The sequence below is a fragment of the Watersipora subatra genome, chromosome 4 (assembly GCF_963576615.1).
Source record: "Watersipora subatra chromosome 4, tzWatSuba1.1, whole genome shotgun sequence".
NCBI lineage: Eukaryota > Metazoa > Bryozoa > Gymnolaemata > Cheilostomatida > Watersiporidae > Watersipora > Watersipora subatra.
This window is the reverse complement of record NC_088711.1, coordinates 65,810,962-65,824,761: the sequence shown is the minus strand read 5'-3', so window position 1 is coordinate 65,824,761 and position 13,800 is coordinate 65,810,962. Positions and strand designations below refer to the sequence as shown.

General features: G+C 38.9%; 1 protein-coding gene across 1 annotated transcript; it reads left to right on the top strand.

The window, feature by feature from the left end:
- Nucleotides 1–3,926: 3,926 nt before the first annotated feature.
- Nucleotides 3,927–13,070, top strand: LOC137394528 (jhy protein homolog). Its single transcript, XM_068081252.1, has 9 exons — nt 3,927–4,075; nt 4,243–4,419; nt 4,909–5,178; nt 5,371–5,439; nt 8,126–9,803; nt 10,338–10,577; nt 10,846–10,977; nt 11,441–11,569; nt 12,391–13,070. The coding sequence occupies exons 1-9, from the start codon at nt 3,927–3,929 to the stop codon at nt 12,793–12,795; spliced, it is 3,249 nt and encodes a 1,082-aa protein (XP_067937353.1). The 3' UTR covers nt 12,796–13,070.
- The last annotated feature ends 730 nt before the right edge of the window (nt 13,071–13,800 follow it).

Here is a 13,800-nt window from a genome sequence, read left to right as displayed (position 1 = left end):
TTAGTTCGGTTCTGTGTCGTTAAAACAGATACCGGGTCGTATCTAATTACTCTTCGGATAATCCAATTTAATAAATAAGACTTTTGCGGGTAAAATGTCTGTATTTTATCGTATCGTGTCTAAACACCAACTGCCCTTCATAAAATTCGGGCCTCTTTTACGTATATACTACCAATCGCGGGTAAAACTTGCCCGGACACGGAGAAACGAACGAAAGGCTGTGTCGACCATAGTCCGTGCTCGGTTAACAATGACGTTTTGTTAGCTCAATGTAAGAATATACATGTATACAGTAATTAATATAATTTCATGAGTACAATTTAAATATAATTCACATACTACAGCTAATACACAAAGCAAACTTTAATGAAACGATAAGAATGAAAGTGTTATCGTGTGTTCTTTTAGTTGCGGCATTTCTTTGTAGAGTGACGGCTATCGGTTTCATTACACATTACATTAAAAAGTAAGAACTATTCAATAGATGGTAAAAATATACATGAACAAAGCAATATGTTTATAATAATTATGATCAATCAAGCTCAAAATTCTTAGAATATATAACTTCGGTATTTTAGAGCTGTTTGTGTCACTTTTGTTTACAAAAACTACATGCATATCACTATTAAAATGTTGTATTTAAATCGTTTACACCAGGTGAAAATTCAATTTAAAAAGAGTTTTATTAATTTTATATATACCAAGTAGCTAGTACTTGTGTAGTAAAATCATCACCAAATGCTCATTATTTTACTGTCTCGTGTCTCGAGTCTCGAATTTTTACAAGACAGTGTCTCGAGTCTCGTCTCGAGCTTAAAAAACCTGTCTCGTTCCACCTCTATTTTTGCGTATCACCAATTGTAGTAAAATTGCGTGACAATTATTAAGAAGACTTTCCACCACTACAGCGAATGGATAACTCTTCATTAAATGTTGGTGGCACTGAGAAGGGCCGAAGAAAGGATGGAAGCACAGGCTACAACCACCCTAGTGAATCAATCTGGGTTTACGGACCCAACTAAAAATTTCAAATTATGATGTGATTCAACAGCTAATGGAGACTAAGGCGCTTGCTGGACTAATTACAGGTCAGAACGCGCCCACTAAAAAGATTATAAAGCATCCGCTGCTCTACACTTGCGAGCAAAAAATCCTCTGAAAATAGAGAAGGAATATTTGTTGGTTTTTTGTTTTGTTATGAACTCTCTTCTCGTCTAATTAATGTATTACAAAAATGGAGCAAAATTCTTCTATTGTATATTTACCAGAAAATTATATTTCTTCTTTTCAAAAATAACTGTCGTTTTGACCTAGAAGTTTCAACTACTTGTAACCACCAATCATACATTGAGTTTGTTTTTTGTTGCTTTCACGTTTGAGGGTCAGTCGGAATTTGGTTAGCATGGGACACCTATAATAAATTTATTCAACTATAGAACATCTTCTTTAGTAACTACGACAGCTTGAATCAAAGGTTAGTGCCGGTATATACACAATATGCTGTGATATAGAGTCTGATTTATCGGTTCTTGCTGGAGTTGCACTGATGCTGCAGTCTGCTATCGGCTGTGATATATAGAATCTGAATTGTCAGCTCTTGCTGGTTTTGCGCTGGTATAATTATAGTACTACTATATAACAGTCTGTTATCGGCTGTGATATAGCGAGTCTGTATTAACGGCTGCTACGCGGGCAGTGTCAAAGTGTAAACAAGTTTGATTTGGCCTTCGCTATTTTACTAATTTTAGGTTTGCTGTGACGTTACAAACCATTTGGAAAATGCATTATGAATTTTGTTATAATCATACAAACAAAAACTATTAGTTGAAGTTAGTAAAGTTATTTGTTTATGTACTCAGGCCTGCCCAGGCCTGCCAACCCAAGAGTGGGGCAATGCGTGAGATTTGGTTTCGGGGCAATTGATGTATCAATGATAGTATATATAAAATTGTGGAAATTGGGGCAAAAATCTCACGCATTTTCATTTTTTCTTTGGGGTGATTGCGTGAGTCTCACGCCCAATGCGTGAGAGTTGGCAGGTATGGGCCTGCCAACCCAAGAGTGGGCAATGCGTGAGCTTTGGTTTTGGGGCAATTGATGTATCAATGATAGTATATATAAATTTGTGGAATTTGGGGCAAAAATCTCACGCATTTTCATTTTTTCTTTGGGGAGATTGCGTGAGAGTTGGCAGATATGTATGTACTATATTTGCTCATCAAAATTTAAATTATAGCTTTCGTAATGTATGCGTGCATGTAAATTCCAAACGAATTAATCTGGCCTACGTTTCAAAATTTTAGGTTTAGGTTTGGTAGACGCCCCAATATACCTGGTATGCTGGGCGCCATGGCAATTGGTTATATATAATAGTTGCAGGTCGCTAATTTGGCCCATAGACATAATAGCATTAAATATCAATTCTTATGCCACCGTAGTAAATTGTACTACGTTGAGCGTTACTTTGTATGTATGTCAGTGTTGTCGCAGCAACCGCATAGCGGAAATCAGTGAACAGCCATGTTTCGCACGAAAACCGTCAGAAAACTACACAATTTAATCGCATATTATTTTTTTTACCGTCAGAACATAGCTATAGAAAATTGCTATTTTAGTGACACTGACTTGATACTGCGAATTTTAAATACATTAGTTTTAGATAAATTGCACTGAATAGAAACTGCTAAATCCGAAGTGGATTTTAATAGCTTGGTTAAGCACATTTTTATGCCATGTTTGACTAAAAATACTTGGAACTACAGTCAAAAAACTACAAGATGTATAGCATAGTTGTTTTACTATTGTAGCAAAACAAAAAATATTCAAATATATAATAATATTGCTGATTAATTTTAGATATATTGAAAATATAATTTTCATTTTGTTTTAGACATTTTACAATGATGTTATGATTTTCCTTTTGTTTTAGGCATTTTACAGTGATGTGATTTATGTATCATGCGATATAATTTCAGCTTATTGTAGTGATGTAACAACAGAATGGTTGCAGTGGCTAAACTAGTTGCTTGAATTGTCGAACTATTTTACTCCTTTGGTAAATCAAGTTGACATATCTGTTGTTACAATACGTTTCTTCGTTGTTGCTTTTCACAGTTGAACATGATCAGTGGTATTGCCGAACCATGGGCCAAATATATCATAGTAAACTGTTAAACTAATGAGGCACTCTCACTACACCAACGGGGAACACGAGTGTTCTACCTCATCAGTAATTCACTGAGAAAATTCGTCCTCAGTAAAAGTTACTACATAATTTTCACTAAACTTTCATGAGTTGCGGTAAATAAAAACTTTGTTTTGAATTGATTCAATCTATGTAATTATGTTGTTGGGGATTTTAAAATACTGGGGAAAACTATGATCAACAAAGTAGCCTGACACTAGAAACTATGTTCAACCCAGTTTCTAGTGACAGGCATTAGCTTACTTTGGTCAGGTTCAACTTGTTCAGATATGCACGCCGGTTCTCTTTTACATACTGCAAATGGATTATTTTTATAACCTATAACCTTGGTATATAAAAACTTGTTCAATATGTTTTGTTACTTGTAAGATTACTTTATGATGAAACAACCTTTTTATAATTTGTTTTGATCTTTTCAAGCGTGGCTCAAAAGCAATCTGATGTTCAGAGTTTTAATATTGCTGTCAAAAGTTGTAGCTTATTAGATATTTTGCTCCATGTTATCAGCAGATCAGATTATGCTTTTTCTTTGCAAATTTATTGCAGATTGCATTGAAATAATTTTTGCCACAGATCTGTATTTTATTATAGGTCTTGCTATGGTATAATGTCAATATTTCAAGGATCTAGGTTCTGTTTGCAGGTTGAAGACTGCGACTTTGATTAAAACAAGTTCTAACAGGACTCATTCTGCTCTTTATGTTGTCTTCAGCATAAAATTATGGCTGATGGAAATGTATCACCGGTGGACTCATTAGATGGAGATGATAGGCATACTCATAGCGGAGTTATTAAAGTGGCCAGCGAATCCCTCTTGGCTCATCTTACCACCAACTCGCCGTCTCCATACAACTCTTCAGCTGCGCAAATGTAGGTCATGTTTGCTCTAACCAGTTCTATGCTATGCATTGATAAAAGCCAGGGCTGTTCGTCAAGCTGCAGATGTGACATATATCATGGCGTTTGTTATAAGGCAACCTCCCTGATCACTATTTAAGCCTAAAAAACTCTGTGCAGAAGAAATACTCTCCTTGCAGAAACACTACTGATTACAACCAGCAGACAGATTTGAGTGATTATCAGTACGTAAACTCGGATTATGATGAAGACATTGAAGAAACCGTCTCTTTTCCTGAAAAGCCAAAGATTTCAGCTCAGCAACAAAGTCCACAGCTACCCCATAGAATTCCGAAAAAGAATTCTGCTGCGGACAAGTAGGTGCAAGAAAACTAAATAGGTGTGGGTCAAGGAAAAATTATAGACTCTATGACTCTGTGTAACTCTATGTGACTATTGACTATATTATTCTATGACTCCGTATAACTCTCTGACTCTATAGCTCTATGACTCTGTATAGCTATGAATCTGTATGACTCTGTATGACTATATGAATCTGTATGACTCTGTATGACTATATGACTCTGTATGACTTATATATGACTATATAACTATGTGATGATGTAGGCTCTGATCATAGACTGGCTACTTTAATCATTTGTCATATTAAATTTGAATGGTTAGTTAGGTTTATTAATTTGAATTAATTTGGTTTAATTAATTTGAAAGGTTGATTATAACTGTGTGTCTACTTGGTTGGGTACATCTACTATTTAAAGGTATAGCATAGCATGAACATTAAACACAATACAGACATGGGTAGGCACATTGACTGAAGATAAATTTCATTCTGTTGCTTGTTATAGATTCGTCCCCCCTCTCGTCCTCACTGACAGTCTAATAGCCGATGATCCAGAAACTGACGGTTCAAAGGCGGTAGACGACTCCCTCGATATGTCTATGACAGACGAAGACTTTGCACGACTCGAGAACCTAATGAGTTCTAACAAACCGTTGTCTAACCCTTTCAATAGCTTGTCAGATGTGAATGGGCAGACCCATACTCCAGGAACTGCTGAAGATCTGAGGCTATCTTTGACTCTAGTAAGGAGTACCACGCCTCGTCCCATCCAAAGGTATGCTAAAATCTTGTTGAGTTATCATGAAGTATTTCGAAAGTATTTTAATTTGGTAAACAGAGTGTTATGCCGGTCTTCAGTCTAGGTATGTTTGTATATGTGTCTGTGTGAATGTGTGCACATGCCTGTGCTCAATGTAATTATTCAATGTAGTTAGGCCCTATATGTGTACATCTGTATTCAATGTAGGTATATGTGTGGGGGTCCTCCCATGTTTTGTGACGATTCTGACGACCCGACGACAGGGATATTTAAAAAGTGACAGACGAAACGACCGTTTATCAATGTAGGTGACGATGATTGTGTAAGTAGGATTACTAAAGGTACGGCGACACGTAACAAATTTTTCGTTGGTTCTGAGTTCTGGCCGAAATCACGAAAAACGCAGAATTAATCGGTCGAAATGCACAGAATTATTGTAGCTGTGCATGCCCACCGAGTTCGTCGACGAAACGCTTTTAACAGATTAGTGTAAACAAATTACTAGCGAGCACGATTCTAGCAGCTTTAGCAATTAGTATAGCCCAAGACATGTATCGTGACACACAATAAAAGTATGAAAGCAATTCAACATAGAACACACGATGTAACTGTTTAAGTGGCGCTATTCTTGGTGAGCGAGCACGACTCTAGCAAAATAATTTTAAAATTTATGTAGTCGGAGAACATAATGCGACACGCAAGAAATGTATTACGGAAATTCACCATAGTAAATACGATGCAACCGATTTGATTGCGCTAAAGATGGCAACATTTTCTACCACAAAACTTTTGCTGCTAAAAAGGAAATACAATTGAAAAATAAACAATTTGTAGCTATAGCGTACAAACAATAAATGCATACAATAACGCAATCTAAGCAGTTGCATCGTGTGTACTATGTTGAATTGCACTTATACTTTTATTGTGTGTCATTATACGTCTCTTGGACTACCCTAGGACACTTATATTTCGCTAGTATTTAGTTTCGTGAGTAGCACACAGAGTAAAATTTCGCTGCAACTTAATTTCGCAGCTCTGATGAGTGCGAAAATATAGTGGTGTGAAAATAAATGCAGTGGAAAAAACATTACATTCCTCAGGTCCAGTTCACTAATAAGAAAAAAATTCAATTTGGGAATAGTTCGTATTTGTAAACCACAGGTTGAAACGTGTGGGTGAGATCGACAATTCAATTTGATCACTTGCTGCCATTTGTTTCTTAGACTATCAATGACGTCTAGGTCCCTCGCGCCGTGACTTTCACACTCGAATCCCAAGAAGAAGAAAATAGATAGGTAACAACCAACTTCACAACCAAAACTGTATAACCCTTACGCTGCCATAAACGCATTTATGCGTTTTCTAGGGGCCACTGACATAAACGCATTTTCTGACTTTCTCAGCAATTGTCTGGTAACCTGATTTTATTATTTGTTGACCACATAACCCACGATCTTTAAGTGTTTTATGAAATTGACTGTGTTGTCCGAAGATTTCTCTATAAAATCAGCCTAAAACAACGAAGCAATTTTAAACTTTTGTTTGAGAATTTCTAATCTAAAAACGAACATTGTTCTGTGAGTTCATTGACTACCCCGCGCGAGTCATAAAACAGGTAATTAGTTGTTGATGACATAATAGCCAGTTTAGATTTTCGTGATTATACAGATAATTAAAGTAGAACTTGAAAAATACTGTATACATATCATGAAGCAATATCGGCAATTTCGGTAAAATGGCTGGCACTAGGCCGGTAACGAATTTGTACATGATTGGCAGTGAAAGAGATAATGTGGTTGGACCTGATGAGGGTTGATATTGTTTTTGGATGGTAATAAAATTCATCACTGCAATAATTATTCTTCAATTTTACGACTTCACCTACCAGACATTCATCCTCATCAGTTACAAATTCGGTGACTAAACTGATATTGCTTTGCCATGCTGCTCAGTTGGTGTATTAGCTATAATGAGTTTACCAGAAATTTCCCATCTATCCTAACCACAGACGAAAGTTGCTTGCATTTATAATATTACGATTTTATTGTGGATATCAATGAACAAAGCTATTTAACTTCGCGTTTTCGCTCGTTCGTTATGATAGTTTAGTTTCGCTCATTAAATTTTCGCGAGAGGATTACACCGCGAAAATGCGAAAGTTAGATGCCGCGAATACATAAGTGTCCTAGGGTATACTAATTGCAAAAGCTGCTGGAATCGTGCCCGCTAGCACGATTCTAGCAGAGCAGAATAATTCTGTGTGTTTCAATCATTTCGTGATTTTGGTTAGAACCAACGAAAAATTTGTTACGTGTAGCCGTACCTTTACTAACTTATTATTTGTCCATAAATCAAAACGTTCAACCAAAACTTCACTAGTTTTGGTTTGAAGCATCTGGTCCAGCATTTATAGACTGCCAAATAATTAAAGTAAACAGCAATGAAATGCCACAACATTGACAGCAAATCCGTTTCCAAGTCTGTGACTGACAGTGATTATTAAAGATAATCTCGGTCTATTTTCAGTACAAGAAATGTAGCCCTAAAAGCCTGAGACGGCTGTCACTCTTTGCGGAGTAATCAGCAACGCTCCCAAACATTACTAATAAGTTTGTGAAGGTCGCTGGTTGAGCCATGCTTTTGGTTAGCAGAAGTTCAAACTGAGCAAGTTTCAGGGTTTTAATGCAATCCAGTGCCACCAGAATGGATATTTGTATTAAAATAACAAATGTGAAAAAAGAGGTTGTTTTGGTTACCAACTTGAAAAAAGGTGACAGTGATTTTAAAAGTGACGACAGTGATTTTAAAAGTGACGACAGTGATTTTAAAAGTGACTATTCTGACGACAACTTTGTGTGGTTGGACCCCCATGTGTACATCTGTATTCTAACAGGTATATGTAGTTAAACTTTCAGAAATTTTCATTTTAGTTGTGTAGTTTTCTTCTCTTTTTCGTTTGCAGTCAAAGTGACAGAGAGCAAAGTGTTCTATCCGCACATCAACAGCAAGAAGAACAGACAACTCCTCGAGCCTCCCAATTCAATTCATTTCAACTACGGAAAATGCCTACTGATCAACAGGGAGATGTTGCCTCTCAACAATCTCAAATGCTAGTCTCCCAGCAGGGTCAGTACTTAGATGGACGGGGATCAGAAAGGGCTGTTGGGACTCAACAACATTCGATTCAGCCTCAAGGACCTCAGTCTACATCCTATTATCCCACTCAACCACATATGCAGTATCAAGAACCATATACGTTTCATCAGCAACGCCAGGCAGCAGCAGATTACCAATCTCAGGCAGGAGCAGCGCCGCAATACCAGAGAGGATTTGTGCCTTCGCAATACCAGCTAGAGCAACAGATGGCCTCTCAACATCAAGATGGAAGACATATATCACAGCAATATCAAGGTCAAGGTAATGAGTATAGGAATCAACAGCCCATCGTAACACAGTACCAAACAGGAGGACCCATGCCTCTGCATTATCAAGGTATCTCTGACAGTCATGTACAAAATGATGCTCAACAGGATATGACATCACAGTATGAGAGTCGACACCCTCTCAAAGATCAACTCGTAACCACAGAAAACAATATTGAGAGAGATCAACTGAATGGTATGTCGCAATACCAAGCTCAATCCTATGCACTGAACCAACACCAGAGCCACCCACGAGTACAGTATGAACAACAGCCATCTCATGGCATGCAGCAAAACTATGGGCAACAGTTAGAGCAGCAACTGCAGTATTCACAGGCAAACAATTCTGCCCAGCTACCAACGAATGTCTCTCCCAGATCGGTGCGGTCTTCGGCTCCATCTGAGGGCAATTCAAAAGTGGTTGGTACGGTTGCTCCAAAGCCAGGTCGACCAGACAAGGATTTTATAGAGCGAAATATCAATCGGGCTCGAGGGGTCAGCTCGGCAAAAAGTGGCTATGCGACCCGATTGGCCCAATCACGGCAGCAGGAAGAGGAAAGGAAACAGTGGGCTCCTGGAATGGTTATTCCTCGCAAAAAGGCAGCGTCCGCTGATAACGCTCTGAGGATGGTCAAGCCATCTAGAGACGTGGAGCCAGAAACATCTGCAGCCAATGAATCTGCCCGACAGCCTCCACAGAATGTCTGGGAGCAGCGAGCAATGCAGCTTTCTCAAGTGAAGTCCCGACCAGCAGCAAAAAAGCGTAATGGCATGACATCCACTAGCCGCAGCAAACCTGAAACCAGTAGGTCATCGGTCGCTAGTCATGAATCAATCACTGAGTCAAGAGTAAAACTGGATGTAAACTTAGAACCTTCCGGTGAAACTGTGGCAAGCTCCACCCATATGAGACCTATAGGACCAATCCCTCAGCGTCCTGAGAGAAAAGCTCAAGAGATTGCTTTTGCTAGTCAACCAGTGCGCACCTATGGCCCTCCTAGTTCTGTACCCCAGTACGAGTCTCCAGAAGGCTCTCCCCGATACCACACACAGCTCACTAGCACTGGTCACCAATTGCCTTCTGACAAACGGGAGGTATTCGCTCCAGTTGAGCTGGATTCCTATAACCAGTATTATCAGAGTAGTTTACAGTCAATGGGAGAGCCGGCAGCAACTCAGAGAGTGGAAACAGAATCCAGATGGAACTCTCGGAGCAGGGTAAGCATGGAGACATCCTCAACAAACTTGTATACTACTGGTTCCATGTTTTGTCAACCAGGAGCCAAGCAACAGCATTAATTAGTAAACCCAAAGAACTATAAATGTTGGTAAACAATATTCGAACCATCAGTGTTTATAATGGCTGCTGCCTTTGAAAGCGAAAACCTAAAACCTTTGCTACTCTACTCAAGGGTGCCAAAACGCCTTTTTTATGTACATTTATACATTGATCTAGTTGAACTCCTCTTCATCTCTTAAGTGGAGATATGTAGTGTCTTTATCATACTAATGGCTCCTCTGCAAATGTTATGGATGTTGGAGTGTCACTTGTCTTTGTGTCAGACCACCTCCCACTCTGTCTCTTTAGTTAATTCGTAAAGCTCTCATTGCAGTTTGTTTTCAGATTTTTCCTGCTGCTTTATCGTCTTAGTAAATATTATTTGTATCTACTGCTAACTTGCTGCCTGGTCTTTCACTCACTCACATGCTGCCTATATTGAATCTTCATTTATGCATTTGTCTGCTTGACAGCCTCCGAACTTTGTCTCAGACGGAAATGACCTGACACTAGAGGAGATCATAGCCTTAGAACATGACAAGTTAAAACATCTTTCAACAGAACAATCTGAGGTCAGCCCAAGTTCTCCCAGGATAGACTCCACTCACTCTGGCAGAGAACTCAATCCATACCAGACGGTGCCACCTATTCACCACCAGATAAGTGATGAGTCTGGAGACGGTGCGAGCCAGACCTACTCCCAGATACACAAAGTGAGTTCAGGAGGTCATAGTAACAACATCTATTCAATCAAATGCCACATTCATAACATTGAACGGATTAAAAGCAGAATGATGATAAAGTTAATTTTTTGTGGTTTCTTGTCAGATTTAGTCAGCACCGAGGTGTGCTATGAGGTGTGGGCTACAATTCACAAGTAGGTCATCTATAAATAACGGTATAATAATTCGCAAGTAGGTCATCTATGAATAACAGTACTTTGTGAAGTTGTGTTCAATTCTTCATGAATTGTTGTCTCAGAGTCAGCGTGAAAAAGAGGACAAAGGAACCAGCTACAAAACATACACACTCAAGGACTATAAAAAGCTAAACACGGAGGTGAAACTTGGTGGCCTTGGCCCTAGCGCGGATCCTAATGTATTGAGGGAAAAGGTTGGATATGGATTCTTTGTGAATAATCGCATAATTTCTAAAGATGTAAATAAACTGAGTATTCTGAATTTAACAGAGCTAATTAATCGATGTAGTTTATCATTTGTCTCAGGTCTGGTCCTGAGTCTAATCTCACTGTTTATCAAGAGGTGAATATTTCAATTCCTCAACTTCTTGTTACCTAGCCTACTCTAGGGTCTCCTCTTGAACAGCTGAACCATGTTGCCAGCGATCAGTTATACATTCATATTTTTCTGTATTTATGACTTTCCTTTGTTCATTTCATCTGCTTTCAGCTTTTCTAGGCGGGGAAAGGGAAGGGAGGCATGACTGGTGTAAATGTGCTGCTTTTGGTTTCCCATCGCATGCCCTTCACAATTTTAGGAGAATCTCAGGGTATTTTAGGGCTAGACTTAAGTGTTTAGTGAGTCCATATTGTAATGTGTAACATTTTACTCTGTAGCATGAATTGAGACAGAAACAGATTCAGTTGGCCAAACAAGCGAGGGAAATTGAGGCTAAAAAAGCTAAGGCTAAGGCCAAAGAAGGAAAGAAGGAGGAGAAAGTTGCGCAACCTTCCGGGAGACAGCTTGTGAGTAACAGTTTGACAAGAAGAGGTCAGAACAGAATAACTGTGTCGAGTCGTCTCAGTTGAATAGTATTGGTTGGACTCTCCTCGTGTTGTTCACTATATTGTATGGGTATATGGTGTGGTGTCAGTGGTGTAGGCTACCTCAAGGGTTTGAGTCTGTCCTCGTGTTGTTCACTATATTGTATGGGTATATGGTGTGGTGTCAGTGGTGTAGGCTACCTCAAGGGTTTGAGTCTGTCCTCGTGTTGTTCACCATATAGTATGGGTATATGGTGTGGTGTCAGTAGTGTAGGCTACCTCAAGGGTTTGAGTCTGTCCTCGTGTTTGTGGGCCAGACCATAAAGAGAGAAATGTACAATAGCTGAAAGGCTATATAATCCTCTGTTATTGGCTGATTGACTGACATATCGGGTGAAGCCAGTTTAGATACAGGTTGTCAACAAATGTCTTTTGCTCTCAGTTATTCTCTGTTTACGCATTTGATTTTGTTTAAGTCCGCATAATCTGCGGCCCACAATTAATGTTTAGCTTTTTAATTACCGTGGATGATTTTGAAACTCATTTAATTGCGGCTGGTAGTGAAGTTTTTATTAGTCGGAGGAGTTGTCATCTCATGACAATTTTTGAGCCCGGTAGATACTGGTCAGAAATCAACCATCTTGGTATACTTTTAGTAGATTAGAAGCTGAGAAATAATAAATTACTAAAAACATTGTAAATATTGAGAGGCACCATTCAGCAACGTTGTGCTGAAGAGTCACCAACAAAAGTAATAGATATATTATAATTATTATTATTATAACTACTATTATTATTATTAGGCTCAGGAGTACTCCAAGACGGTGCCTAAGCCAAAAGTAGTTTCCAAAGCTGAACCCGCGGCGGAACCAGTAAAGATCCTTAGTTCTGCGAGGAGTCTGTCTAAGTTAAACGATATCGACCAATCACAACTAACCTACAGGACCACCAACAGCACTGTCCTCGCACCACAGACCAGTCTCAAGACTTCACAGGGTCCTGGCTCCATCAATGGAACACTGCCAATACACTTAGCCAATGCGATTGAACCTAGAAATGATTCCTTTCCCCATAGCTTTAGTTCCCCGATGCTGAATCAAAGCTCAGTAACCCGCGAGCAAGTAAACTATATGGACGCCATAGATCTACTTCACAAGAGACATTTGGAAGAAAAAAGACTGGTTGCTGGCATCAGGCAGAAGATTTGAGAGTGACAGTCACTAGTATTTATTGACACCTGTAGGCGCTTGTCAATAATGAAGTAAGACGCATGTAGGATATAGAGGCTCATGATAGGCTAGTCTACCCGCTCACGCTTGTCTCCAACATAATTTTGGCAATGTAGGGGGTATATTTACTATTAGATAATGAAACTGCTGGTGCTTGCTGTGTAGGTTCTCTTTTTCATCATATGTACATAATTATGTAAATATTTTCTAAGCTCTTTCCCATAGATGTACAAATCGTACATGAATGGGCTCTCACTGGCTTCTATTTCTTCTATTTTAGCTCAAACTTTCACACTGCCAATTAAAGTTTACATTTTTATTTATTTTTTTTACTAAATATAATATAGAATGCCATCAATAATTAATTCCACTCATTCTGTGATATGAATATTTATGTATTAGCAGTTTTGTGTTGCAGATACAATACATTTACGTATTGTAGTTTTGTATCTATTTTTCATTTTTTTCTATGGATAGACTGAGCTCCTCTACAGAGGATACTTAAGATAGATTTTCCGGTATGATGACTAGCCTTTGTGAACTTAGTAGATTTTCACACCCAGAAAGGTGTTGCTCTACCTTTGCCTAGATTCTACAAGGTGCTAATTTCTGCTAGAGATCTGAGGGGCGCAAAGGCGACCCTAAGGTAATAGTTAAAGAGACTCAAAGTTTTGCTGGGCATCTTATGAACAGCACACGACAGTAATCTGATGTTAGACTGATCAGTGCTGCTGTGTTGTGGTGCTTGATGATGTCGGAGTGTTTAGCACGCGGTTGGTCTAAGGATGTATCATTGTATTTACTTTTGCTAAAACTACAGTTTAGCCCTTGAAGATATAGTCACAAATGCCATTGCGGCACATCTGCCCTTTCTGGCACCCACATCCGCATGGTAGTCCATAATGTGGCCTTTCCTTGCAAATTCCAACAGCTCTGTCGTGGTGACAGCATTGGTTCTCCTGGCACTCATTGTCCTCTAGACAC